This window comes from Sphaerodactylus townsendi, linkage group LG11 (assembly GCF_021028975.2).
Source record: "Sphaerodactylus townsendi isolate TG3544 linkage group LG11, MPM_Stown_v2.3, whole genome shotgun sequence".
Classification (NCBI taxonomy): domain Eukaryota; kingdom Metazoa; phylum Chordata; class Lepidosauria; order Squamata; family Sphaerodactylidae; genus Sphaerodactylus; species Sphaerodactylus townsendi.
In genome coordinates, this window is record NC_059435.1 from 30,774,753 (window position 1) to 30,802,412 (window position 27,660).

At 39.3% G+C, this 27,660-nt stretch overlaps 1 protein-coding gene across 4 annotated transcripts in view; it reads right to left on the reverse strand.

Moving 5' to 3' along the window:
• ANO10 (anoctamin 10) overlaps positions 1-27,278 on the reverse strand; it is a 72,781-nt gene extending 45,503 nt beyond the window's left edge. The window contains exons 1-11 of one of the 4 annotated variants that reach the window (XM_048511574.1): positions 26,661-26,825; positions 23,924-24,070; positions 22,336-22,530; positions 21,306-21,440; positions 20,556-20,675; positions 19,152-19,721; positions 17,229-17,284; positions 16,373-16,447; positions 14,161-14,343; positions 13,329-13,520; positions 9,935-10,063 (exon numbers count right to left, since the gene is read on the reverse strand). In XM_048511574.1, coding sequence (XP_048367531.1) covers positions 9,935-10,063; positions 13,329-13,520; positions 14,161-14,343; positions 16,373-16,447; positions 17,229-17,284; positions 19,152-19,721; positions 20,556-20,675; positions 21,306-21,440; positions 22,336-22,530; positions 23,924-24,070; positions 26,661-26,712 — 1,854 coding nt within the window. In that variant the 5' untranslated portion in view covers positions 26,713-26,825. The other 3 variants (XM_048511575.1, XM_048511576.1, XM_048511577.1) reach the window with 3 other exon arrangements.
• Between the last annotated feature and the right edge of the window lie 382 nt (positions 27,279-27,660).

Genomic DNA, 27,660 nt, shown 5'->3' on the forward strand with positions numbered 1-27,660 from the left:
ATAACTGTGTGGTTTGGTTCTGCAACCCAACAAGATCGACACAGACTTCAGAGAATAATCAGAACTGCAGAAAAAACAATTGCTGCTAACCTGCCTTCCATTGAGGACCTGTATACTGCACGGGTCAAAAAAAGGGCTGTGAAAATATTTACTGACCCCTCGCATCCTGGACATAAACTGTTTCAACTCTTACCCTCTAAACGTCGCTACAGAGCACTGCACACCAAGACAACTAGACATAAGAACAGTTTTTTCCCGAATGCCATCACTCTGTTAAACAAATAATTCCCTCGATAATGTTAAACTATTTATTATATACTTATTATATAATTACTGCACTACTTTTTTCATCATTCCTATTACCCATCTCCTCCCACTTATGACTGTATGACTATAGCCTGTGCTGACATTTTATTTTATTTTATTTTATTTTATGATTTTACATTTTATGTTTTCATTACTACTGATTGTTTCCTGATTGCTTACTAGACCTATATGACAATCATTAAGTGCTGTACCTTATGATTCTTGACAAATGTATTTTTCTTTTATGTACACTGAGAGCATATGCACCGGAGACAAATTCCTTGTGTGTCCAATCACACTTGGCCAATAAAGATTCTATTCTATTCTATTCTATTCTATTCTATTCTGTATAGAAGTATTTTAAAATGGTAATTGAGAAGTGATGATTAGTCATTCTAAGCCTACCTGTCATTTGCAAAAGGCAATTTATGATGACAAGCGCATTACTTCAACAATGATAAATCACCCATGATCCAGTTCACTGACAGTTACAAAAAATGGGAATTAGGGGAAGGTGCAATTAATTAGGCTTTCCCCAAAATGCTTGTCAAGTATTTTGTTACCAAGTTCTAACTAGAATTGAAAAAACGCAGGTGTAGTTTAACAAAGTAAGCAGATTTCCCCCCCCCCCCAAACTAGAAGTACTAGCTATCCCTACCATAGACAAGAGTCCATAAGACATTCTGTGGACATTTCCTGATTGTACATCAGCGGTTTCCAAACTTTTGGGGGGCATGTCCCTCTTGTTCCATCAACTCATCCTCAGTGCCCACTACTGTACTCTCTAAAAACCATTCTTAAGAACAGGTATCACAACCCACTTCAGTGTTCAGCAAATTCTTCGTGCAGTGAATGGCCTTGAAGTGATACCAGTTTCCCAATGTCTGGCTTAAATCACTCAGGAGTCTTATATCACCATGTTTACTAATTTGATCATTAATCTATTTCTTTGCTTGGAGAAAAGATGGATAACCACACTAAAACCATGTTCCACCAAATATGATGTTGGAACTGAAACAAGGAGCTTTTTAACCACTGTCCAGAGTGCCAGATAATGATCCAAAATTTCCCACTTTAACCAAAACATTTGGTATGATTTCTTAAACTTCAGTTTAATGTCATTTTGTAGCTCAATTAGTTCTTTCCTCCAATACAACTTCTTCAGTAACTGAAAATGGATTTATCACCCAACCTGGAATTTCCATCAGGAAGATTCTTAAATCTTCATGCAGAATAACCAAAAGGTCACAAAAAACTTGCAGATCATTGTCTTGTATCTCACCATTTTCTTTTAGCTTAGAAACTCGTATATCTATACTGTATTTGAATAGAGTTAACTCTGAAATAAACATAAAGGTGATACGTTTGGCCTTAATAAGATTTACCTCATTTCTTTGCAACTGCAAATTCATTTCACTGAAAGTTGCAAGTAGTTCTGATAAATAAATCAGCAAGGTCATGTCTGATCTCTTTGAGTTCCTTACTGAGCAAAGCATTTGTGACTTCAAAAAACCAGACAACAGTGTCAAAAAATCATAAAAGCATCTCACACAGTTGTATTTTGATAGCCAGTAAACTTCAATATGACATTTCAAACACTCAGAACCTTCATCATTTTCAACAAAGCTCCTGAAATAGTCAATAATTGAAAACACTGAGCACATGGGCTTTAATTTTAGTCACTACAGTAATTACAGTGTTATAACTGTGCAGGTTTTTTGCAACCAGATACGGGCAATTAATAACTTACACCCTAGTCCAGATTGGAGGGTGGGGGGTGGCTAGGGACAGTGTCAGAGAGGCACAACCATGCCATCTCCAATGGTGCTCCAGGCAGTGCAGAAGGAATGGAAAGAAAAAAATTACAGCTGAACGGAAACCTCCATTGAAATATTGTGGAAACTATTTCTACGCTCAGGCCTGATATAGAAGGTTAAATATATTAAACAAAACTGAAACAAAATACTAACTTAACATTCTATCTAAACAGCTCAATTGTTTTTCAATATTTAATACTTGAACCGAAAATTCTGATCTCCCCAACAACGTCCTAGACTCTGGGAACCAAGGCCTACAACAAATCAAGACACCAGCGTAGTCACCAAACCGAACACCACCAGCTGTACTTTCAGGTTCATTCACTTGTTCATCCTCCAGTTTTACATATGCCACTAAATGAATGCCCTTCCACACTCTACACTGAACAAGTCAGTTCCTACGCAAAATAATAAATGCGCAAATTAGACATTAAAGACTGCAATACTAGAAAAACAGTGGGAGAACATTTCAATCTTCCAGATATTTCAATCTCCCATTGCAGATCTAAGAGTGGCAGTCGTCAAACACTGAATCTAGCTGACATCCCTCCTTATTAGAGTTCAGTTAATATGATCAAATTTTATACTGCAATTAAAAGCATTACTTGGAAATTATTTTTATTGGAACACAAATGCATACTGGAAGATGCAACCCAATAGCATCTGTTCTCTTCCATTGTTTAATTTTATTTTTTGAAAGGCAATGAAAACTGTTAAATTACCAGTATTAGTATGTTCAAAGTGAACAGTATGTTGTCCAGTAATCAACAGCACTGAAATTTCAGTCGTCTAGTGTGACTGGTAATGATTGTATTCGTTACATTACTAAATTAGGGAAAGAATGGATTTTTTGGAAATGGACAATTTCCCCAGTAGTGGAAAATGTAGAATCTTGCATCACTTTTTATATCACTGTAAACCTACTGTTTCAAGAAACAAACTGGCACTTCTATCCATAAAGGTGGCACTTCTGCATGCAGTTCAGTTTGTCATGTTAAATAGCAGGCTGGCATGCTTACTGGCAAGAACTACTTTTTTTGCATACATCTATTGTAAAATCCAACTGGTGGTCAAAAAGTCACAGTACTGACACAACACAAGAACAGCAATCGACAGCAGGACTTGAATTGTGGCCGTTATGATTCAGCTTTTTCCATTCCATCCTACCATGCTTTTGTAACTAGTTAAGTAGGCTTAGAAATATCTCAACTTGTACGGTTAGTGTCAAACAATGATTTGAGAAACAGTATAACAGTTTCTGGAACACAAAGTGTATCAACACAACAATTCAGGGCCACAAAAACCCAGAACACTAGAACATGTTCCTTTACTGTGCTTCTGCACATTCCATTTTTACTAGGCCTAGATAAGAAGGTTTACTTACACTGCAATCCTGAACAGTTATACCCTTCAGCCCATTGACTGCAGTAGATTGAGATTTGCTTATGGCTGCACTGTTATTTACAAGTGTCAGAAGTCCCAACAGAAACTCATTACATAGCCAAAAGCCTAACAATTGTCTCAGTTCTACTGATGAATGCCATCACATACTTAGACAACCTGTTCCAACACTCCAATGTATTAAGAGAAAATTCTTCCTAAGATCAGACTAAATCCTTTCAGTTATTGTTTGAGCCAATTATTTTGGTGGCCTAAGTATGAAATGTGAATGGCCAGGCAAGAACTGACTACAGTCAGCCCCTCCCCCAGCCATGTCCTCAGACCACCCCCACTTTGCTAGCGGCAGCACAGGGACACAGCCACAGCACCATATACAACGTTCTTGCGCCAGGGGGCAGCAGACAAACACCAGCGGGATCACCCCTCATCCAGGGTAAGTGCCCCGGGAAGGACAAGTCCGCCAGCATGGCCACCCCGCCACTCCCAAGAGTAGATTCTCCCTTGGATGGGCTGTAATTATTTCTGTCATTCCTAATATGTCATTAACTAGTCCTTTAAGCATAGATTTTGCTACCCTTTGCTGGATTTTTTCCAGTTTCTTTGTTTGTTTCTTGAAGCATAGCAAATTTTTCTACACAGTACTCGAACAAAGGTCTTAACCAAAACCAAACAGAATGGAAGAAGCGCGTTCTTGTTTCTTACAATATGTCATAATGATATCCTTATATTCATAACTGTTGGAGATAATAAGCAGAAGGGCAAGATATGTCATGACAGTTCTGGAGGTAGAAGGCTGAGTTGGATAGAAAGGGTTGTTTACCATGTGAAGGGAAGGCATACTATCTTTTGATGTGTTAACACCTCTTGATTGAAAGGACCCAATTCTGGCTTAGGGCCTCAGCCTGGCACGCAGATTGGCTCAGACCCTAGGAGCCTACCTGGGAGGAGTTCTGAAAGGGGCAAACTATTCTTTTGTTTTGAAACAGGAACAAGAATGTGTGTGAGAGAAGATAATTCCTTAGAAGGAAGGTTTGATGTGTGCAATTAAGAAGGATGCTGCTTCTAGGTGCAACCCTGGAGAGGCTGAATAATAAAACCAATGACCAGCCGCCCTCTGAGGCTGGACCAGATGTTCAAGTATCGCAAGTTAACTCTGTAGTAACGGTTCTTCCATGTTCTTTTAATTTTGCTTACTGAATCTAGATCTGTCTTGTAGTTACCATGAATTGTGCCACACAGTAATAAAGTTACTTCGAGAGTGTGTAAACTTCCTTACACATTGCCTTGCTACCTGATACATTAACACAAGATTCCCCTTTGGTCTCAATCTCCTGGGCTGCACCAATGAGAAACGTGGGAGATTTCAACACCTAGAGATGGTGGTAAGGTACTAAAGAAGCAAAGGAGAGGGTAGCCTTGTACCCCAGATTAACGACAGAGCTGCAAACCGGCAGCAGAAGTCTCGAGAGAAAGTGCCCTCTCATTTACAGGTTAATAGGAAGGCAGAGTTCAAAAACATTAAAGAGATGGGAATGATGTTGTTTGAATTCTGCATGACACCACAAGTTCAAAGGTGACTCAAAGCACTAAAAGATGTAGCCTACATCTTCTACATTTTGGTCTAGAACAGGGCAATCTTTACCACCCCAAGAGCCATTTGGACCCGTTTTCCACGGCCCCTGGTCTAGTATGGAGGACTGGAGGGACACACCCACGCTACCTTCTGACCTACAGGCTGAAAGAGCCGCATGTGACTCCAGAGCCGCAGGTTGCTGACCCCTGGTCTAGTATGTGGAAGAATTAATTCCAAGATGCCTTTGTAAATTTCTTTTTCAGAGTCTGTTCTTACCTCTTAAAATATTCTAAAGTCTAAAATCCAAACGATACTGATAATGACAGTTGCAAAGATACCAAGCAGTTTCTGGGTGGCAGAATTTAGAGAGTTTTTAAAAACATGCACATAAAGCACTCTTAATAATAACGGTAGGAACCAGACTATTTCTTTTTGGCTTGAATGTATTAATTACCTTTCCAAGACTGTTTACTTTTATCTTATGACACTTCATTTGGCTGGTATTAACCTTGATCAAGCATATTACAGGCTACAAGTTCTCAACAGCTTCTTACTATGCCTGTTTTGTATTATCCACTATACAGATTCCGTTGATTATATTCATACATTAGAAGTCTCCTGCAACTTCAAAAGAAGCGTTGGCGGTATTAAAAAGAGAAAGCAGCTGCCTGCTGTGTCCCTTCCACTGCACTAGCATTAAGGAAAAAATGCCTCGAATTACTATTCCACTAATTTAATCCAGCCAGAGAAATCGTATTTGGGACTGACACTTCTTTCAAATACAGAATGAGATCTGTGCGGAAAGGGACAAGATTATTTTGGCAGTTACTTTACATAATTCCCTATAACAATCTTTCAGCTTCTATTTCACCGATTCCATTTCATGTACATTGTAAATTAATCCCAGAAAAATGACAATGAAGAGTGTGTGTGTGTGTGTGTGTAAGTTCAGTCCAAAACCTCATTTAACAAAATGCCATGTGACAAAAGACAGTTACTATTGTGATGTCAGTTTTTGACCAGTGGGTTACAGTTATGTAATTTACTTAAATTGGAATAAGCTTGCCATTCAATTGATTCAGGTTCAGAAACAATAATCTGGATCAGCTGCCACTTTAACTATATTTGAAAACCAAAAAAAAAAATCTATTACCTAAATTTACAGTATATTGTCTAAATCCAGCTTTTTCAACGGACCTATGCACATATTATACTAGGAAGCAAGCATGGAGGAGCCAGTCAGAGGTGTATTTGCCTAGGGACATGGGGTACCCCATGTCCCCAGACACCCCCATTTGGTCATGTGGGGGAATGCAAAAATTTCAGGTTCGTTTGTGGGTTTTTGTATTTTTTAGTGTTTTTCCAGTTTTTGGCCTGCAGGGAGCGCAGTTTTTAGGCTAGCAGCACCAAAATTTCAGGGATTTTTCAGGATACTTTCCTGATGATACCACCCAGATTTGGTGAGGTTTGGTTCAGGGGATCCAAAGTTATGGACTCCCAAAAGGGGTGCCCCATTGTTTCCAATGGGAGCTAATAGGAGATGGGGGCTACACTTTTGAGGGTCCATAACTTTGGAACCCCTGAACCAAACTTCACCAAACCTGGGTGGTATTATCAGGAGAGTCTCCTAAAGATACCCTGACATTTTGGTACTACTAGCTTAACAATTGCACTCCTGACAGCAGGCACCTCCAAATTTCCCCAAGCCCTTTGGGAATGGACTTAAAGGGAGAATGTGAGCTCACCAGTTTAAACACTGAAAGTGATGCTGTTTCTGGGTGGGGGAGACAGCATCACTTTCAATGTTGTTTTAACTGGGGACCCCAGATTCTCCCTTTAAGGTGGATTTAAAAGTTTAAGCACCATTGAAAGTGATGCTATTTGGGGTGGATTCCACTGGAGGTGTTTTATGAGAGATGATGCTGATATTTGTTTGGTAAATGTTTTGCTGGGGGTGATTTGTGAGAGATTTACATACTTAATAGCCACTTGTACTGGCTTGGAGCTATTTCTCTAACAACCTATCTCAAAGGGTTGGTATGAGGACAAAATTAGGAAAGAGAGTCGGTGGGGAGAGAGACATGTATGTTTTGCTGGGGGTGGGAGGTGTTTTGTGCGCTGGTGCAAAAAAAAATCATTGTTTGGTCATGGTGGGGGAGGGTGGCCACCCATATCGGGGGGACGCCAAACTCAGGTTTTGTCCCCGGGCTCCAGTTTGCCTAGATGCGCCTCTGGAGCCAGACACTATTCCATTCATACCTGATGTCACAGTCTTGATTACAATGAACTAAAAGCTGTACAGAATATTTCAGTATGCATACATCCAACTGCTCCAGGTGTTTATCTGGATTCAGTCATCTCGGCAGTATGCCTGGATCTAACAAGAATTGGTCTGCATGGTACATATTTCCTGCTTTCAGTTCAGTTACAGCAAAGGAAGTAGGATCAAGGCAAACAGTTTTCAGTTTTATACAGAATATGTGGATGGGGGGAAGACCCATCCCAATAATCATCTCAGTGTCAAGCAGAAGAATGTATGGCAAGTTTAGAGCCAAATCAGATCATACCCATTTGGTGCATCAAAGCATACACTTAATTTGTGGAGTTCCTATGAACTCTCTTCTGCAGCAGTTTTGTTCTTCAGCACTGACCCAACCTCCCATATTATTGCAACTCTGAACTAGAGAATCAAATTAGTATGACATATGGGACAACTGTGCTGTTACAGTCTGCACCTTGATTTAACACTGCATAAAAGGGCCCTTGTTTACCACAGCGTTTCTGCCCTCTACTGCCCATCCTCCCACAACACCAGCAGTAGATGCAAACCTAGCCTACCATCCTGTATTATGATTGGCAATTAACAAGTGACCAAAAAAGGGGGGACTTTAACAGCCATGAATCAACTGCTTCCATAGTGCAGTAATAAGCCTTCAATTTGGATCATGACAAATGGAATGTTAAGAATGTTTAGCAAACTTGGCAATAAGCATATAAATATAAATTCTCAAGGAAATTACATTGGAGACAATCTCAATTTTTTTCATAGATCATATATTATGGTTGCATGCCAGCAATATTTGCCACACCATGTTTTCTTGTCACCACTACCTGGGTTTCAATCATAGACAATGTATGGATCTGCCTGTCTGTCTGTCTATCCTCCCATTCACCTACTATCCTATCTGTCTATCCTTCTATTCATAGATCAATAGTACAAATGCAGGACAATTTAAAAAAATATATTTTAATATTTGGGAAATAAGAAACCAACTTTAGGAGAAACAACAAAAGCCAATGTTCCAAAATGGAGTCAAGGTGGTATTTAAACCAGATGGATGGAAGCACTAAGATGACATCTGCGGGCGGGGGGGTGATTGAAAAGGGCGCATGCACATACAGAAAACTGTGGGAATCCCACCTGCTAACATCTGCACTTGAACTTTCCAAACTAATTTTCTAAAAAAGAGGAACTCCCCTATGCTGCCTGTCAGGGTGGGGAAGCACAAAGCCGGGGTAGGAAAAAGCAAATTCTTTGCAAATACGTGAATTCCACCCCATGGTGGAATTTAAAAAAACTGGTGGGGGAACCTAGCAGTACACAACCAAAGAAAAATGCTGCACAGGAAATGAAAGCAAATGGACTGCTTCTAAGCATAAGTGCGCAACATGCCTACCTCTAAACAGCTCTTGCCTTGAAAGCCCTATAAGATCAGCATAAGTCAGCAGTAACTTGCTAGCCCTTTCCACTACCAAACAGCCTATTCAAACTGTTTTCTCAGGAAATGGGAACACAAAAGAACATAAACAGATTTTTTAAAGACAACAAGGAACCATATATCTAAACAGACACTTGCCAAACAAAAAGGAAAGGTCAGACTTCATATTACCACAGAAGAATCATCCTCAGTCAGATCTTTGAAAACAAGAATTAAAAAAGACTTTCTCAAAATGGAATTCATAGAATGGATATTTTACAGATTTATTCATCCTTACCCTGACTCAAGCCACTATTCCTGGGAACTAATGCCTTGAATTTTACTGTACTATCTTTCCATTCCTCTATGAAGAAGAGTATCTGGGAAAACAGTCAACTCTCCCAACAACCCTGGCCACTGACCCACAAAAACAGAGAATCTAAATGACAGTTATGAGAGCAGATCTGCTTATAGAAAAAATATAGGTTAACAGCTTGCTGTTAAGTGGTGGGATGGAAGAGAATTCAAGTGGAGAAATAGCAGTCAGGATAGAGGTGATAAACGTTAAACTTTTCTACAACACCACTAGAGACTCTGGGGGGAAAGGTAGAACAAGTGAAGGGTTCAATAATCCAGCCTGCACATTGCTTCTCTTCTTCAAATAAGCCCACTAACTCAATTAACAACTGTTCGCTACCAGCCATGTTCTAATTATGCTGGGGTTCCATGGTAGCCATGTTAACACAGAAAGGGCTGTGAAGAACCCTCCTCACTAATTACTGTGAACACTCATTCATCCTGCCTACATGTGCATACATCTGTTTGTAAGAAACAGCCAACATGCATTCACTTTGCAAATGAAACCAGGGAGCAGTACCTAAATAAAAGTGGGGCATGTATCACACATCCAGTTGTACATGCATAAATGTAACATAAGGATTACTTGGTGCATATAAAGGAAAATCACATATGCATAGTCACTGTAACTTGAGAACAGGACTGCTGTAGAATGCTTGAAAACCACTGGTATAAAACATTCCTTCATTAACTGCAAATGAAAATGTCCCACTCGATGAAATATATTCATGCTATAAATACTTATTTTATCTATTATAACACACATTTTAAAATCTACTTACCTCTGCTAACACCACAACCAGGACAAGTTCCACTTTGGAGTCTGGAAAAAGTGCATTTACTTGGGGCGACATCCCAATCAAGACACAATTGGTAATTACTGATATAACAGACATTGTTTCAAAAGCAAGCTGAAAGAGAAGTGAAACTCTTTCAATAATAATCCATTAAATTTTTTTCCTGGGCCTTAAGTACCCCAGATTTTTCTCTATTCTACATTCAGAAGTTCAAGGCATTCAAAATTTGGATGGATATGTACTAAGAGTCTGTCCAATTTCTTTCTGGCACTTTTCAGGTTTGGGTTTAACAGATCTAAAAAAAGTTGGAAAATAAAAAAAAATCTTCAGAGATTTGGGGGGGGGGGGGTTTCAGCTTTTTTGGAAATATTAAACCTTATAAGAAATCTCTGTGGGGCTCTGGGCGGGATGGTTTTTTAAAGATTGAGGCACCAAACTTACAAGAATCCCCATGTTTGGTAGGATTAAGTCAGGGGATCCAATTTTATGCTTTCCGCTCCAATTTTCTTCTATGGTTTCCAATGGAAGACAGATGGTGCAACCTCTCCTTGGAGAATCATAACACTGGACCCTCTGACCCAGTTTTCACCAAACGTAGTGTTCTTGTAAGGAGAGTCACCTCCAGCTGTGCTGAAAATTTGGTGGCGTTACCTAAAAAAAACAAACCCCTCACATACTCCCCAGAACCCCACAAAGATAATGCATGTGAAAAAGCGGGGGAAAGTAATTTTTTTTCAGCTGTGTCTTTTTGACTTCATTAATACGGTGACTTTTTCCGCCCCAAAAGGCCAAAACAGCTTTTTTCCAGCATTTTGTCATATTCGAATGCAGACCCCTAGTATCTATTTGAAATCTGCCAGCAGAGCATTAGGAAGAAACATACACCTACAAGGAAATTAACATTTTCCATGCTGTACTTTTAGTACTTTATCTGTCATATAAAAATATTAGTTGCCAGTTTCATAGAAAATAATTACATATCAAGCCAAAAAAGTTTAAACAGTTACTACAGTGAAGCTTCACAAAAAAAATTACTGGTGGGTACTCCCCCAGTAATTTATTGATGAGTGGATGAGAAGACAATTGAACCTCCCTACTAGAAGCAAGAATGGCAATAACAGCAGTCTGTGTAAAGATATTAAGCTTGAGACTACAACTCAGATACAGGAAAGGACCTGTGATAGATCAGGAGTATGCAATTAATGAACTGACTGCCACAGTCAAACTAGCCTGTGTGGTTTGACCAGTATAACGGATCCAAGTGGGATGCCACCTCTAGTCTCCCATCTAAGCACTGTCCATACTCAGGCTGTTTATGGAAAACAGGAATTTTGTGACCCCTGAGAGATTTATAACATTTTATTTCTGCATATGATTTCTTTTCTTGGAGAATTATAGTTTTCATATCGCTCTGTCGATGACCTGAACGTCATAAGTATTCAAAAAGAGAACTTCAGAGGGAGACTCCAGCATGAAAATGCTTGTGAGATATGTTAAGAGGATCCAATCTTCTCCCTGGCTTTAGGATTTATTTCTCATTACAACTGTTAACTATCTTAACTATCTTCTGCCATCTCCATTAACTCTAATTGGCCCTCTTCCTTGATTTCAGTATTGTGGGTGTTCATATGTTTTTATTGAATTATTCTATACATACTTCATTTTAAATGTTGAAACGTTTTAATGATTAATATTTTCTGCCACGGGGACATTATTTGGGAAAGGAGAACTCTGCAACACTGCTATAGAAGAGACAATGGAACTTAACTAGTTGTGATTAAAAAATCTGAACAAGAGACAATGGAACTTAACTAATTGTGATAAGAAAATTTGAACAGATGCACAACAAAATTGTCTTGTCCATTTTCCTTGCTTGTAATTTTCCTGTGTTCTTCCTTTCTTCTGAAATCTCCCCAACTTACAATAATTTGTTTATCTGGATAGTTATTGCTGCCTCTTCAATTCATAAAATTAAAATAATTAAAACATCCTACCAAAATAGATTCCAGGCCAAAGTTTAAAATATCTCAGAAACCAACATCATAAAAAGTGGCAGGTATATATTTTTAAAAAGGTAAAGTTTCCCCTTCAGTCGTATCTGACCCTGGGGTACCACTGCAAGCAGTGATTTTATAGGCAAGCCGCTTTTGTGGGGTAGTTTGTCATTGCTTTCCCCAGCTATTCTTTACCCCCTAGCTTTGAGCTTGGTACTCATTTACCAACCAAGAAATGGATGGATGGCTGAGTTGACCATAAGCCAGCTGCCAGGATATCTGACCTACAGGGGGCTCAAACTCCTGACCGTGTGAGTGGCAGTGCAAGCACGACAGGTATATAATATGCCATAAAAGCAAACTCTATTAGCAGCAAGACAGCATAAAAAGTCTTTAAACCATAGTAACTAAAATATGCAGATAAAAAGAGAACAGAGCTATCATAAAACCAGGCTAGATTAAAAAACAAAACAAAACTAGGCATCTGAAGGCTGGTAAGTTCTGCAAGATGGTGTTCTCAAGGAAAGGCATTCCATAAATGAGGTACCACTGCTAAAAAAAATTCTGTCTCTAAGGGCTTATCTCACAATATTCTGTGAAGGCACATGGACAGAGGGGATACACTTGAGGCAAGGATTATAACTAGTGAGAAGTGTGATATGAGCAAAGGCTAAACTCCTTGAAGAACTCTGGTCTCTGCCTGTTTTGGGCCATAAACGTGATTTTGTTTGTTTGTTCATTTGTTTTTTAAAACACTTTAGAATGTGCCAGAAGAAGGCTGGCAGGCAGTGAAGGTATTTCAGTACTGGGAAAACATGTTCTTTATAACTCACACCTATTAATAACCTGGCTGCCAGCTGAAACATCTGAAATCAAATTGTTCTTCTCAAGGAAAGACCAGAGTCATCAAACCAAGTAACTAGTACTACAGGCTAGTAACTGGCACTATATACATTCATCTGATACTTGTTCAAGATATCCACTGACCTACCTGATTTATTTATTTTTTTTGTTCTGGAGAAACAGAGCTAAGTATCATCAGCATACAACATCAATCTCCTGATGATCTCTCCAAGTGGTTTCATGGAGATGCTGAATACTATGGGAGACAAGAATGAACCCTGTGGGATTCCACAGGAAAGATATCACAGAGGTAGGCAACTATTCCCCAGAGCTACTTTTCTGGTACCAATCAGCCAAAAAGAAATAGATTCTGATACTCCAATCTCCAAAAAAGCCACCAATCCAGAGTAACATGGTCAATGGAATCAAAAGTCACCAGGGAATATATTATCCTTCCTTTACATCCTTAAGAAACAAGATTTTTGTACTCCCCAAAGATAACAGAGAAAAATACAAACTAACAACAAACTTAAATGCATTACCTGCCATACACCAATATTTGCTGTGGGCTCTAAAAATGGTCGTTTAAAGACACTGCACATTTTTAAGGCGTCAGAATACATCTCTGTAATGTTGTTTAACACTGCAAAAACAGCTGCTAACGGGTAGACGCATGAAAAAAGACTCACGTAGCCAAACTGCAAGAACAGTTCCAAATAGTCATCAAAAGTACCCTGGAAGAAGAGAGAACACTTTGCCTGTCAGTACAAGATTAGATATACTTGTGATGATCCTAACTTCTATGCATTTTTCTAACTTTAATGAGGAAGATTAAAACAGAGAATATAGCTGTTAAACAGACAGCATAAGATTAAAGAGAGGAAAGTGTAGGTACTGACTGCCGTTCTCATTTCCCAAATGCCCTCATTTGAAGTTCAATTACTTCTCCTTATGCATCCACCCCACAAACATTAGGAAAACCACTCAAGCATTTATTTATGTTCTTAATTGACACCCTACTCTTCTCCCTTTTGGGAGACCCAAAAGGGTATTCTCCCCTTCTCCATTTTAACAGTGAAAGAGCAATGACGAGGGAAGAGCTCATTGTTTTGCACTGAAAACCACATGTACTACTACTGGAATAGACAGCATATGCATTCAATGGAAACAGTGAGTTGAATTCAACAGAAACAGTGAGTTGAATTCTACAAGACTCTGGCTTGATCCATCAAGTTCTTAATTACAATGCATATCTTCAAATTCCATTCAGAATGCAAATAGTTTATATAATCTATGGTTACAGAAAATTTGACTACAGTACATTTCAGATGTAATAAATGTAAAGATCCAACATAGAAGCACTAGTCATCTTACCAAGTAGGTATCCATTTCTTTTTCCAGATTAACTTGCTCAAATAAAGACAAGTCCGTATCTATTTCTAATGACTTCATCCTTTTTTTAACCCTCTTATTCCGTCTCTTTTGAAGACAGTAAGGGAGTATGGCTTCTACACACTGATTAAGGATTTGTGAAGTTATCAGCAAAGTTGCCAAGTTCTGAAAGAATAAAAAGAAAAGCAAAAACGTTTCACACAACTGCAGCAGCCTCCAGTTGATTTTACAACTGATGAACAAACAAGTACTGAAAATACGCAAAAATAACAAGCTGGATCTAGCTTTGGGAGACAAGAGACATATGGCAGTAGTCACAGAAGCACCTGACTGTGCAGACTAGTAGCACCTTTTATTCCTATCGGCATAACTAAATTAACAATTCTATGGGATTTCAACTTCTTAGTTACAAAATGGGAAATGGCAAAAATATTGGAAGGATATAATGCAGTTCTTGAGGGGAAGACAGCATGGCATAGCCCAGGGGTAGGGAACCTGCGGCTCTCCAGATGTTCAGAAACTACAATTCCCATCAGCCCCTACCAGCATGGCCAATTGGCCATGCTGACAGAGGCTGATGGGAATTGTAGTTCCTGAACATCTGGAGAGCCGCAGGTTCCCTACCCCTGGCATAGCCCAATCTTGTCAGACCTCAGAAGCTAAGCAGGACTGGTGCTTGGAAAAGAAATCACCAAGCAAGACTCTGCAGAGGAAGGCAGTGGCAAACCACATATGCTCATTTGCACAGAATGCCCCTTAATTGGATTGCCATAAGTCAACTGCGACTTGACAGCACTTTACATGCAAAAAACAATTCTTCAAGCTCTAAAAATGATTTTTTTCTACCTTGTCACTTACAGCAGTGCCTACAGCAGTAGAAATACCAACATAGTAAGAAAAATACACAATCATCAGCTTCCTGGGATAACAGAATATCTTCACCTAGTGCAGAAGTCTTAAAAACCGTGCAGCCTCATCCAAAGGGGGGGCTGAAAGGTCTCCTGGAAATGGTGCGATCTCACACCAGTGCATTTGCCCTCCCTGGGGCAATTACCCCAGCAGAGGGGGCAGAATACATTAAAAAGAATAATGTAAATTATTCTTAATAAAACCAGGAATCATTGCAAAATATAAATGCACAATTCTTGGGGAATCAACAAACAAAGGGTATATACAATAAGCAAAGGTCACATACAGCTTAAACTCTGCCATATTTCCAAATTCTTTTATTTTATATAACGATCTTTCCACATTTTGCACTGGCTCTTCCAATATCATCACGACATCATCTGCAAAAGCTTTCAATTTATAATGCTGCTTACCAACTTTCAACCACCCCTTACTTGATCATCACATCTTGCATTTCTGTTAAGAATCTCTAAAGTCAGTATAAAAAGTAATGGTGAGAGAGGGCCTCCTTCTCCAGTTACTTTTGTTGTCTCACATTTTTCCAACATTTCTCCATTTACAATTATTTTAGCATACTGTTTGGTACAAATTGCCCCTATACCTCTCACAAAATTATTTCCAAAACCCATTTTTCTTAAAACATTAAGGAAAACTACCAAGAGATGTTATCAAATGCCTTCTCTGTATCCAGAAAAAGCAAGGTTACTTGTTTATCTGTGCTTCTCACAGTACTCCACCATATTCAAGATCGTTCTGACATTGTCTCTCAGTTGTTTTTTTGGCAAGAAGGCACTTTGATCTTTATGTATGAAAGTTCTTTTAAAATTTTTTAGCCTTCTTGCCAAGATTACTGCAAACAATTTGTAATCATTGTTTAAAAGTGGTATGACAAGGGAAAGATGCACAGAGAATTCTCTAATGTTAAAGGGCTGGTAAGAAGCTTCAATGTGCTTTAAGTACAGCAAACCAGAAAAGCATTGCTTCAGACACAGAATAAAGCCACCAAAGAATGGTTCAAATAAAATATAAATAAAAACAAGAACAATTCATCACTAGTACAAACGAGCCAGAGAGATTTTGAAATGTATTTGTCTATCAACAATTATTCAATATGTGCCTGATTCATACAGATGTACCCTAAGAGTTATTGGAAACATTAAAATAATCAGCTGAAATCTATATAAGATTATAATCATGGAAATGATCATATAACCTGTAGTTAGGGTTTTCTAAAAAAACTTTTTATCCTTAAAAACACAAATAAGTCTATTTTCATAACACTTACTTGTCTCAAAAGTTTCATATCAAACATGACAAAAGCAATGTAGAATAAAGAGGCGAAACAGTTGAAAAAGTTGAACTGCAAAAGACAAAACAGAGTATTTAAATAGTACCAGTAGCCTAGTTTAGGGATGGTTAAGGTAAAGTCCAGATGACATATCCAACCCAGAAAGCTTTCTCCTCTGGCCATGCAGCCTGTGCCGTCACTGCATGAGAATTCACTTATAAACCAGTCACTGGAAAATGTTCCATTGAGTTAGATCCTTTCTACATTGCCTTGATCTGAATCAGTTCAATACTACAATCCAAATTACGCAATAAAAGGATGCATCTAGCAGTTACATACTTTTATTTAAACAATCTTCAGAATGAAACTTGACTGCTCAACATCTCTTTTTACATGCAGGATATCTACAAAGAACCCAAGCACCCAATTCCAGCACAGTACACCATCTTAATTTATTTTGAAGTGTGTGCAGAACCAGCACTTGACACAGTGCATCCCAATCTAGACTTAAATATTCTATTCAACAAAATCCAGTTATCTTAAAACCAAAATGTTGCAAATTTAGTCATACACAAAAGAAGGATCCAGACCTTCCTATGCACAAGCAGAATGCACTTTGCTTGCACAAATTGGTCATAATTTTCCTTCACATACAGGCACATCTCTACACTGCATCCTTCTCCTAAAACTGGCAATCCCTTCTCCTAAAACCCTCTCTAAAATAAAATGCAATTTCTGATCATGTAGTTATGTTTGGTTTGGTCCAAGGAAACCTCCTTTGGTAACTCTCTTTCAAATGAGATTTGCAAGAGATAGTCCAAATCACAATTCAAGCTTTTTCAATCATACATACCACCAAGACTTTCAAAACTAGGTGATTCTGATATGAAGATTCCAATCTATGGTTTTCTGTAATGGAATAAGAACCCCCAGTCAATGAAAAACACAAACCTGTGACTTATGAGACATTACTCAGAGCCAGTGCAAGCGAGATATTTTCTTCATACAAATGTAACAAATGTGTTTAAGTAATTAACTCTGAAAAGCATAGGGATGTGCGAAACTTACATTAAAATTGCAACATTATCCATACACATGACTGCATTCAGACCAAATCCATAAACCTACAGTATACCAATTAACACTAAATAAATATTTAAATATAGGACGTATAGTGTCTAGATCGAGGGAAGTAATTGTACTATTCTACTCTGCATTGGACAGACCTTGCCTGGAGTACTGTGTTCAGTTCTGGGCACCGCAATTTAAGAAGAATCTTGACAAGCTGGAACATGTCCAGAGAAGGGCAACCAAAATAGTAAAAGGTTTGGAATCCATGCCCTGTGGAGAGAGACTTAGGGAGCTGGGGATGTTTAGTCTGGAGAAGCGAAGGTTAAGGGAGGACATGATAGCTATTTTTAAATATTTGAAGAGATGTTATGTCGAAGAAGGAGCAAGCTTGTTTTCTGCTGCCTCAGAGACTAGGACACGGAGTGTTGGATTCAAGGTGCAGGAAAAGAGATTCCATCTGAACATTAGGAAGAACTTTTTGACTGTCAGGGCTGTTTGACAGTGGAATTCACTGCCTCAGAGAGCGGTGGAGACTCCTTCTTTGGAGGTTTTTAAACAGAAGCTGGATGTACATATGTCAGGAGTGCTTTGATTGTGTGCTCCTGCATGGCAGGGGGTTGGATTTCATGGCCCTTGTGATCTCTTCCAACTCTATGATTCTATATGTTCTTAATAGGCTCAGTGAAATCAAACTTAGTTTAATTGTTGCAGGAATCTTCTGGCAACATACATCTTGCTGATGTATAGGGGTCATGAAGTTTAATAATTGTATTTATTAAACATTTATTAAACAACTATATTTTTATAAATATATTTTTCAACTGCACCAATCTCTTTTTACCATTTTTTTCTGGTTAGTGAAGCAGGTATCTCTTTCAAACTCACCCAAGTGGTCAATGTATCTTCATAACTTTTTAGCTTTCTACCCAGAATTATCTTTCCTTCTCAATTCATTCCAAACCCCAGCATTTAGCCAAAACACTAACAGTTGGGAATCACTTTATGTTCTTGGAGCAAGCACGTTGCTCCCCTTTCCTACCACATTTTTACTTATTTAATTTTTCATTTGTTTTATTAAATGCAGTCAAAAACCAGCAAAAATATGATTTCATTCAATTTATACCCCACCCTCCCCTAGCTATGTTGGGTTCATAATGGCTTCCAACAACATACTCCATGATAAATAAATAAATTAAACACACAGAGTTTAAAACCACAATCCTAATTTCACTTCAACAGCATTCCGATTTCATACTTACTATATAACAATCTCAGTGTGGAGTTTGTTAACAGGGATGGTAAATAATGGTCAACCAGCCCTCAAAGCAACAAAATACTAGGGCTGTTGTGCTGAGCTCCTGTTGATAAACAGGGGGTTGTGGATGGGGGTGCAAACTCTTCAAGATTTGCACAGGTACAAATATTTTCTCTCCCTCAAAATAAACGGTTCTATAGATATCCAAAACAATAAAGTTCCACTAGATTATTTTTGCGCTTAACAATTTTAGAGTCAACACACACACCTGGAGAGATAGTAATCAAGATACAGCTTCCTTAACCTTGGTGGATATTATAATTCACATGATAAAGAAACTTCCATTATGCCAAATGTCTTCTGATGGACTTCATATGATGGTTCAAATGGCCGCACAATTCCACCATAAGAAAGTGAAAGGATAAAGGAGAATGAAGGCGGATATCTTACCCCATGAGGTTAAGAACTCGGCAGCATATTGATAGAGACGATTTAGAACTTCAATCACAACGGCATAAATTATGCCAGGCACGTATAACAGCAAGCTGCTTAAATCGGATTGGTTCTCTTGGTGATATAAATAAGCTTGGTTCTCCAAGTCAAAGTAAGTCATCATGACGTACAGTGCAATGTAGAGGCAAAGGCACACAAACGGCAAGGAAACTAAATAAATTCGTAACTGTCTTTTGAAGCTAGAGTACACTGGCTCCTCTCTCCCAGTCACAAGGTTGATGCCCAAAACCCCATGAAACCCTGGCCTGGGTTCTTCAAACTGTCGTTTCATCATCAGCGTCCCCCACCTGTAAGCCATCACAGCGCAGCAACGTTTCCAGACTTCAAGGATGACCGTAGACCAAAGCAGATTGAAGGTTGCAAACATCACATACTTGTCATAATCTTCCCATGCAAAAATATAATAAGGAATCCCAATAACAGCCATTGGAATCAAAGCAAATGTGAAATACTCCAAAAAGGCAAAATAGAAGGCTATAGTTTCACCAAAGTAGTTGCAAATTTCATCTGTGAGGGGGAAAAAAAGAGTAATAATCATACTCAGAAAATACACCAGACTTGCATTAGTTATTAGGAGGGATTTTTTAAATGTTACCATTAAATTCTATGGCCTCAGTGCATAAGGTACTTTATGATTGCTGTGTCCTATTTTGTAAGGAAGCTCAATCTACTCATTTTCAAAGTAGCAAGAAATACAGTTATGTGGTCAGTCACAGGTATGACACCACTAGGCAACTTTCTTCATGCCACCACAAGCCACTTAAAGGAATGTTTTGCTGCTGCTGATCCAGTTAGCATGCTAGGACATGTTAACTGATTGTTGTGATATGAAACAGCAGCAAGGCCCAGATGTTTACAAGAAGCCTCCCTCAGTTCAATTTAGTATTTTTCTTAAGTATGAACTCACTTAATCTGAAAATGTAAACTACCTATTTTGTATTAGCAGGCACTCAGAATGGGATCTTCACTGGTATAAATGAAAAAGCCATAACAGCATAGGCTAATAGTCAGATTTAAGACCAAAGGAGAATTTTCCTCCAGAACCCACTGGCTGGTGACTTCTGGTTTTGTTTTCCAACCCTCTTGAGACTGTAGCTTAACTTGTTTATGTGAGTCAACTCAAATTATTTATTGAAAGCCACTTTACCTATGTACCTGTCACTGTAGCACACTGCGGGTTAGATAAGCTATATAGCTTCATAACTCATACATTTATCTTCAAAATTACATGTCACAATCACAGGCTACAAGGAGCTAAGAACAGAGCGAACATCACATCTAACAGTTCAAAATCAAGCAAGCCTTTTCACAGGATTTCTACAGACAACAGTACTAACTTACCCAAAGGTTGGTACCTAATTTTCAGCTGGCCATACCATGTGTGCCCAAGTTTTTTTAATTCTTCTGTGTCGTGAAGTGGAAAAATATTAACTAAGATACCATTGGTTAGAAGCCTTCGCACTGAAAGGGGAAAAAAGACAAATGCTTCATCTAAATGACCTTATACAATGCAATGACTTTTTAAAAAAAACTGTAAATCCTTATCTATTACTGAGGACTGCAGTCCCAATAACATTTTCTCAAACAAGCCTAAGCAGCCTAAAAGGATTTCATGTAAGTGTGAGACCTGTTTACTCACAATATTTATCCCAAGAGATACAAATGAATATTTTACATTCTTGGAGGCTTTTTCATAGGTCTGGCTCTACAAAACTTCCAAAGAAATTCTGATGTGACTTTTTAATGCATATGTGCGTCTATTTGTCTTATGTCAGAATTGGCCCTTTCCTGCTGTGAGAGCACCAGGTGCGTGCACAGATTGGTGGGAATCAGCAGCATTTTAGCTTTTTATCAAACCCACAACCTCTCCTAGAAAATCAGGTAACTGAAAGATGTTCAGAATGCTGCTGCTGGTTGTGTATTAGGTTCATATAGATGTCTGCTGAAGAGTTCAACTACAAAAAGTCCATATATGAAATCTGCACCAAACAGCAGCAGATATCTAAATATCCCACGAAACTACCTGAAAACCACATGACCTTTCAATCCTAGAGATCTTGTGATCAAAAGCTGCCAAAAAAGGTTACTTACAAATTGATTTTCCTGGATAAAGCTTTGCCTGTGGGTAACCAGGGATCATTTTTTCATCTTTGGCTCGCAAGTTTTCAAGTTCATGTTTGATGATGTATTGACACTCAGCCATTGTAAGGAAATCATGATTGTCTTCTAAACAAAGAAAGAAGTGGAAGAGCTGAATGTTGTCTTGTCTTGAAAAGCCCCTTGAGAAATAATAATTTGGGATTGTACAGACACAACATATCAGCAAAGAATGAGGGTCCTTAAAGTATCTAATTATTTTATTTACTTCATTTACACCCCACCTTTCTCCCCAACAGAGGCATAAAGTGGATTGCGTCATTCTACTTTCCTCCATTTTATTCTCACAACAACCCTGTGAGGTAGGTTAGGCTGAGAGTATGTGAGAAGGCAGTCAGAGAAGACCCTAACTTTCTGAAAGACCTAATGATTTGGGTGCTGTGTGGTTTCTGGGCTGTATGGCCGTGTTCTAGCAGCATTCTCTCCTGATGTTTCGCCTGCATCTGTGGCTGGCATCTTCAGAGGATACAGCCTGGAAACCACACAGCACCCAAGTGATTCCGGCCGTGAAAGCCTTCGACAATACATTGACCTAATGATTGATTAATATCCATTTAGTAAAAATTTAATCACTACTGAACTTTGTATTTAATATTCAGAACTGAATAATGTTAACTATTTCTCTCTAATGGTACAGCTTCTAGCGAATAGGCTGTGAGCTAATCACACTGAATTGCCAAGAAGATTTTTTTTTATCAAACATCAATTCTTCAAAATCTCCTCTAGCCTCTTAAATTTAAACAAACCCCAAATAAATTAATAACAAAAAGTAACAACTTCTAATAAGTGCTGAACATCATAGAATCTAACTTGAATTATATTGAGTCGTACACATTAACAGAGGTTGAAAGTTCAGTGTTTAAAAACAAAACTCTAGGACAGCAGGTTATGTGGTAAGAATTGGTTTTACCACCTAAACAGCAGAAAACAATTATTTCACAAGGACTCTTGAAGAATTACTTACCGGCAAAAGTTTTGAAGGTTTTTCTGCTGCTATATGTAAAGGCTCTCATCGTGTTATCATTACATTCTTTCACTAGTCCCACGGATTCAGCTCCCAGAAGCAGCCTCAAGCGAGATGCTCCAACAACATAGATGTTTGGGTTCCCGTCAATTTTTTTCCTATCTTCCACCAAAGGTTTAATCAGAAGCTGAGCTCCTTCAAAACAAGGCAACAAAAGAAAATGTATGTTTAAAATAAGTGACGTTTATAACAAGCGTGAGACCTGCAAAAACCTGCAGGCAGCTCCTCATTTTCTTCTGCATCCCTTCCTCACATTTCCTTAGTAGTGCAGATAGCTTCTCCCCTCTTCATGCTTCCTTCTCTTCTTTCTACCCACCAGTCAACCTACCTTTATCTGCTCCACTGTCTCCAGCTCTCTCTCTCTCAGCAGCTTTTCCCCAGCAAAACTCTGGCCTGGTTGCACAGCAGCAGCCAATGACAGGCCAGGCCTAGTTACCCTGTGAGCACCACTGCTAGCACCAGCTCATTTGTCCATATCTACCCATGATTCCTGCCTTTTAGTTTTGCTTTGGAGAAACCGAGCCACGCTCGCCTTTACTCCTTCTCCCTTAATTATAGCTCCAATGAAAAGGGGAAAAAAAGGGTGATTTCACCCCCTTCCTCCTCCTTACTACAGCCTCCTGACTGGATGCCTTTTGGCCACACATATCCTACAAGTTCAGGAATCACTTTCCTGGCATATTGATCTTTAAAAAATAGTGTTTAGATGTTTCCATGGAAATTTAGCTAAACTCCTACAAAACAAATGTGATGGCTAGCTTGATTCAATTAGATGAAACATGAGCAGCAGGTCACATTTCACAAGCCATAAAATACTGTTTTGAGCTTCTCTGAGCATTTCAGGAATTTCAAGGATTTTACAAAATTAGATTCCACATGGGAGAAACAGTACTGAGGCCTGTGTTATTTTATGTTGCCTGTTTATAAATTTACAGACCAATAACGGGCAGCAGAGACAGGCGCTAACAGAGATATATACTCAACTGTCAATTTTTTTAATGGCCTTTGGTGGCAAAGAACAATTGCAGCAGGGAAAAAGGCTGCTATGTGGGTAAGTGTGGGGAAGTCTGAACTTTTCTGACCATATGGCAGCTATCCAAGCTTTGCTGAAATCTTTCCCAAAGTTTTGCAGTAAACCAGGTTTAGGAAAAAGACTTGGAAAACCTGGGGACAACCTGTGGTAGATAAATACCCCATGATGGTGTTTAGAAGGGGGGAACTACTTCCCACCAGTATCAAAACCATTCGTCTTGAAGTAACATCAGTTTTCAAACGCAGCAGAACTCAAGATTCATTTCTTCTTCACTGTTTCCTTTCTACTGCTCCTACCATCCCAGTACACTTATAATTAGTAGTTTTATTTTTCAAAATAGACAGTTTTTTTCAGTCACACTCCTTTTATCATTTTTCTCCTTTTGCTGATTAAAAAAGAATGCTATTATAATTTAATGCTTTCTAGTGAAGCATTTAAATGCAATGACAACAACCCTTATAAACAGAGAACTTCATACAACTTCGGAATACTCACCTCCATTTTTCTTCTTCTCCACAATCTTTTGCGTCAGCCATTCTTTGGTTTCATCTCTGGTGTTTTCTGCAAGCTCAATGACCACCAAAGGTTTGAAATTAGCCTCAAATGTGTCATATGCAGACCAGCTTATCTTCATCTTTGGGGCTACCAGCATACCAAGAGGGGAAAAAAAGAAAAAAAAATATGCAGGATGTAGACAAGAGGAATGTCAAAGGATGGGCTTTGTTCATCTCCCACACCCCAATTACAAGAGAGCTGTTCTCCGATTCTGGTAAATGCAGCATTTCACTTCAACCTAGACAAAGTATTTCCAGTGACATTGTTCTGGACTACCAATTATAGCACAGTGTTCCCAAAGTCCAATTGTTAAAATGTTAACAGCATTACAGCTGAACATTTGTAAAGTGTGTATTAACTTTTTTTTAAAAGCAAATGTTTGATCAAGTCAAGCAGAAGCGCTAATCAGCAACACTGATTCCGTTTTAAACTTCTTCTTTTTTGCCTTAGTAAAGGCGGGGGGAAATATATTTTAAAGGTATAAAAGAATTATATTTCTCAGTCCAGTCCGAGGCCAAGACTACTGCGCTGGTACAGCAGTTGCTGCTTTCCATATTCAGTATTTATGCACTAGAACAGCAGTCTTTAGATTTACACCATAAATGAATTACTTGTACTCTCACTGTCTTAGTCAATCACTATATGTCCGTATCAAATCAATGTTCCAGCAATTAGCTGACATTCTAAAAAGCTTCATATAATAAGCCAAGCTCCAGATAGACTGTGAGCCAAAGATACAATGTGTAGGCACTGGCAAGAGTTATGTGTGGACACATCTTTGGTTTTGATGCATCAATTTCTTTTTAAAAAAATATCCATTTTAGAAATATGCAAGTACACAAAAATCAATATTGTACATGAGTAAGAACAGAATTGTATAATTTATTCCAACAATTTTTTCAGATCCTCTGAAGATTCCAGCCACAGACGAAACTTTAGGAGAAAATGCTGCTAGAACATGGCCATACAGCCCAAAAACCACACAACACCCCAACTTTTACCCACTTCTGGGCAAATATTTTATATTACAAAACTAAACACTATTGATCTTACCATCTTTGTTATATTTATGACTTTTTACTATACCTTTTTGGGCTGAGATTTACTTACCTTTCAATGCTTTCTATAACAATAACCATGTCCTGAAACTTCATTCATATTCATTACCAAAAACTCAAACTGCTTCCAGCCCTGAGAGAAGTATGTCTGTTTGGATGCAAAAAGTGTTCTACCAAAAACCAAAGGCCGCAATGGGAATTGTCTTCTGCACAGGCATACCTTGGCTTTGGATCTTACCTGACATATTGTCACTAGTATCTATCTCTTGGGAATAAAAATAGGAGTTATTGTGCAGATGATTTTCACATGAATATGAATTTACTGTAGTTTTATGTTCACTGTATTTTATTATAACTCATATTTTTATTGACAGATTTTCTTTGGCTCAAGAAACTAGTCCAAAAATTCAGGAGACACTCATCCTTCAGTCTTCAGAGTTTTGTATATTACCATATATTCTATGGTACCTACCACTCTACTAAACAAAAATTATTGATTGTTTAATGTGCTTGTTAAAACATTTATACCACTCACTCCCCTTTGGCTCAGGACCACAAATTGGAGGAAGCTTCTTTAGGTCTGAGAAGGCTACTTGGAAGATGGTGACATGATCCATCTACCTCATTATATGCTGAAACTGACTACTGATTTAACCTACTGCATTAAAAGTATTCGCACAAACATGGACGGAAGGTAATATTGGGTGGGGGACCTATGAAACCTATTATATGGTACTGCTGCATGTGGAAGCGTTTGTTACCCAATCTATAACTAGGGCTCTTTCCCCACTTACCCTTTTCCGAGGGCAATTCCCAGCGCGCAGCATCCCGGGCGCGCGCCGGGCGTCCCCACGACCCCGCGCTTTGCGCGGGGTCATCAAAAGGGGCCCTTTGAAAGAGCGCCAGGAATGCCTCACGCTGAGGGGCGCGACAGCAGCAGCGTCGGGGCGGCTGCGCTGTCGCCGCCCCTCTCAGTGGGGAGTGCCGAGGGACCCCACGCTACTCTCCTCGAGTAGTGCGGGGCTTAAGGTAAGTGGGGAAAGGGCCTAGGAGTTGTGTGAACCCTTAAGGACTTAATATATTCCGGCATAAGTTTTTGCAGGCTAGAGTTTACTTGCTTGCAGCAGATCCTCCCTATATGAAAAACTGCTGCAGTGCTTTGGACGTCCAGTCCACAAAGCTCATGCCAAAATAAAACATTGCTGGTTTTTTAAGAGCCCACAAGAAATCTGCTTACTCTTGCCACAATAGATTAACTGCTTCCCCTCTGGAAATACTTCACATGCAAGTTTCACACACAGCGTCATTTTCCATGCTGGGGAGGAAAACTCAAATTCACAGCCACAGCCCACTCCGGCTCCATGCCAAATTACACTTTATGATAGACGCATGCTTTAAAGCACAATTTTAATGAATTCACACTTTGTATTTCTAGGCGTGCACCGAAGAATTATAACCTGTGAAGTGATCTTGAAAAGAAGTGCCCTTGAGGCAACTACATTGTGAGTCTTGGTTGTCACATTCAAACTGCTCTCCGAGTTCCTTTTTTTTGTTTTGCTCACATCCACGTTGCAACTCTAGAGCAAAGTTAGTTCATTTCAAGGATGCTCAAAACTCACTGAAGTAGACTCTTGCAGCATCTGAATGAGACCCTACAAAAGCGTGATCCATCACTCGCTTCCACAGCACAGAGAAACTCCAGTATAGCGACTAACAGTTCCCTCGCTTCCTGCACACAGTTTGGAAACACGTGTCAGGAGTCAGGACCGAACCGCCCCGCCCCTAAAAGGCGCAGACAACAACTTGCAAAACGAAACTGGGTGCGCCCCCCAAACCACGCCGAAGCAAGCAGCAAAGAGGCAAATTTTGAAAAGGGGGGTGCACCCCAAAGGAAAGCAAAATATACACGACCCTGTGGGCTGAACTCTCGGGGGGGGGGGGGAACCGAAAGTATCGGCATCAAAAACTCCACCTCCGTGATGTCATTATGACCCCCCACACACACCCACACACGCACTTCTTTCCTGACCCCGCCTAGGAATCTCGTAGAGATGTTCGGATTCCTCCCTTATATGGGCCGCAGTTTCTGAAGGGGAAAGGGAGGCACAGAGGGTCTGTTGTTAAATCAATAGTCGTCGCTCCTTTACTACCTCTATTCTCCGCGTCCTCAGCAAAGTGAAGGGAAGATAGATTCACCGTGACAGCCACCAACGGCCGGAGCCATTCAGGCCACGAGACGGAGACTGCGCAGAACCAGAGGCGGAGCTCCACTCCTTCTCCCCCTCCCCTCGGAGAGCTGATAGATTGCATCTAGGCAAGTGGCCCTAGCAACCTTGGGCGAGGGTTTGTACATTTTGCGCGTTGCTAGGAACACTGGCGCTGGTCAAACGTCGTGAAATTAGGCAAGGGACCTGTAGAGGGGTTCTTCTCAGACCATTCGGAGATCCGATCGTCAGCCCGAGCTCATTCAGAGTTATTCTAGTAGTTGAAGTCCATTGTAAAGTTATTGGGGTGGCTTACACTGTAAATTGTTAAAGGCGTTGTAGTCACTGCATAGGACGGTAAATTCAACGTGTTTGAAATGATCCTGGTTATCCTCGTAAAGAAAATGAGCATGCT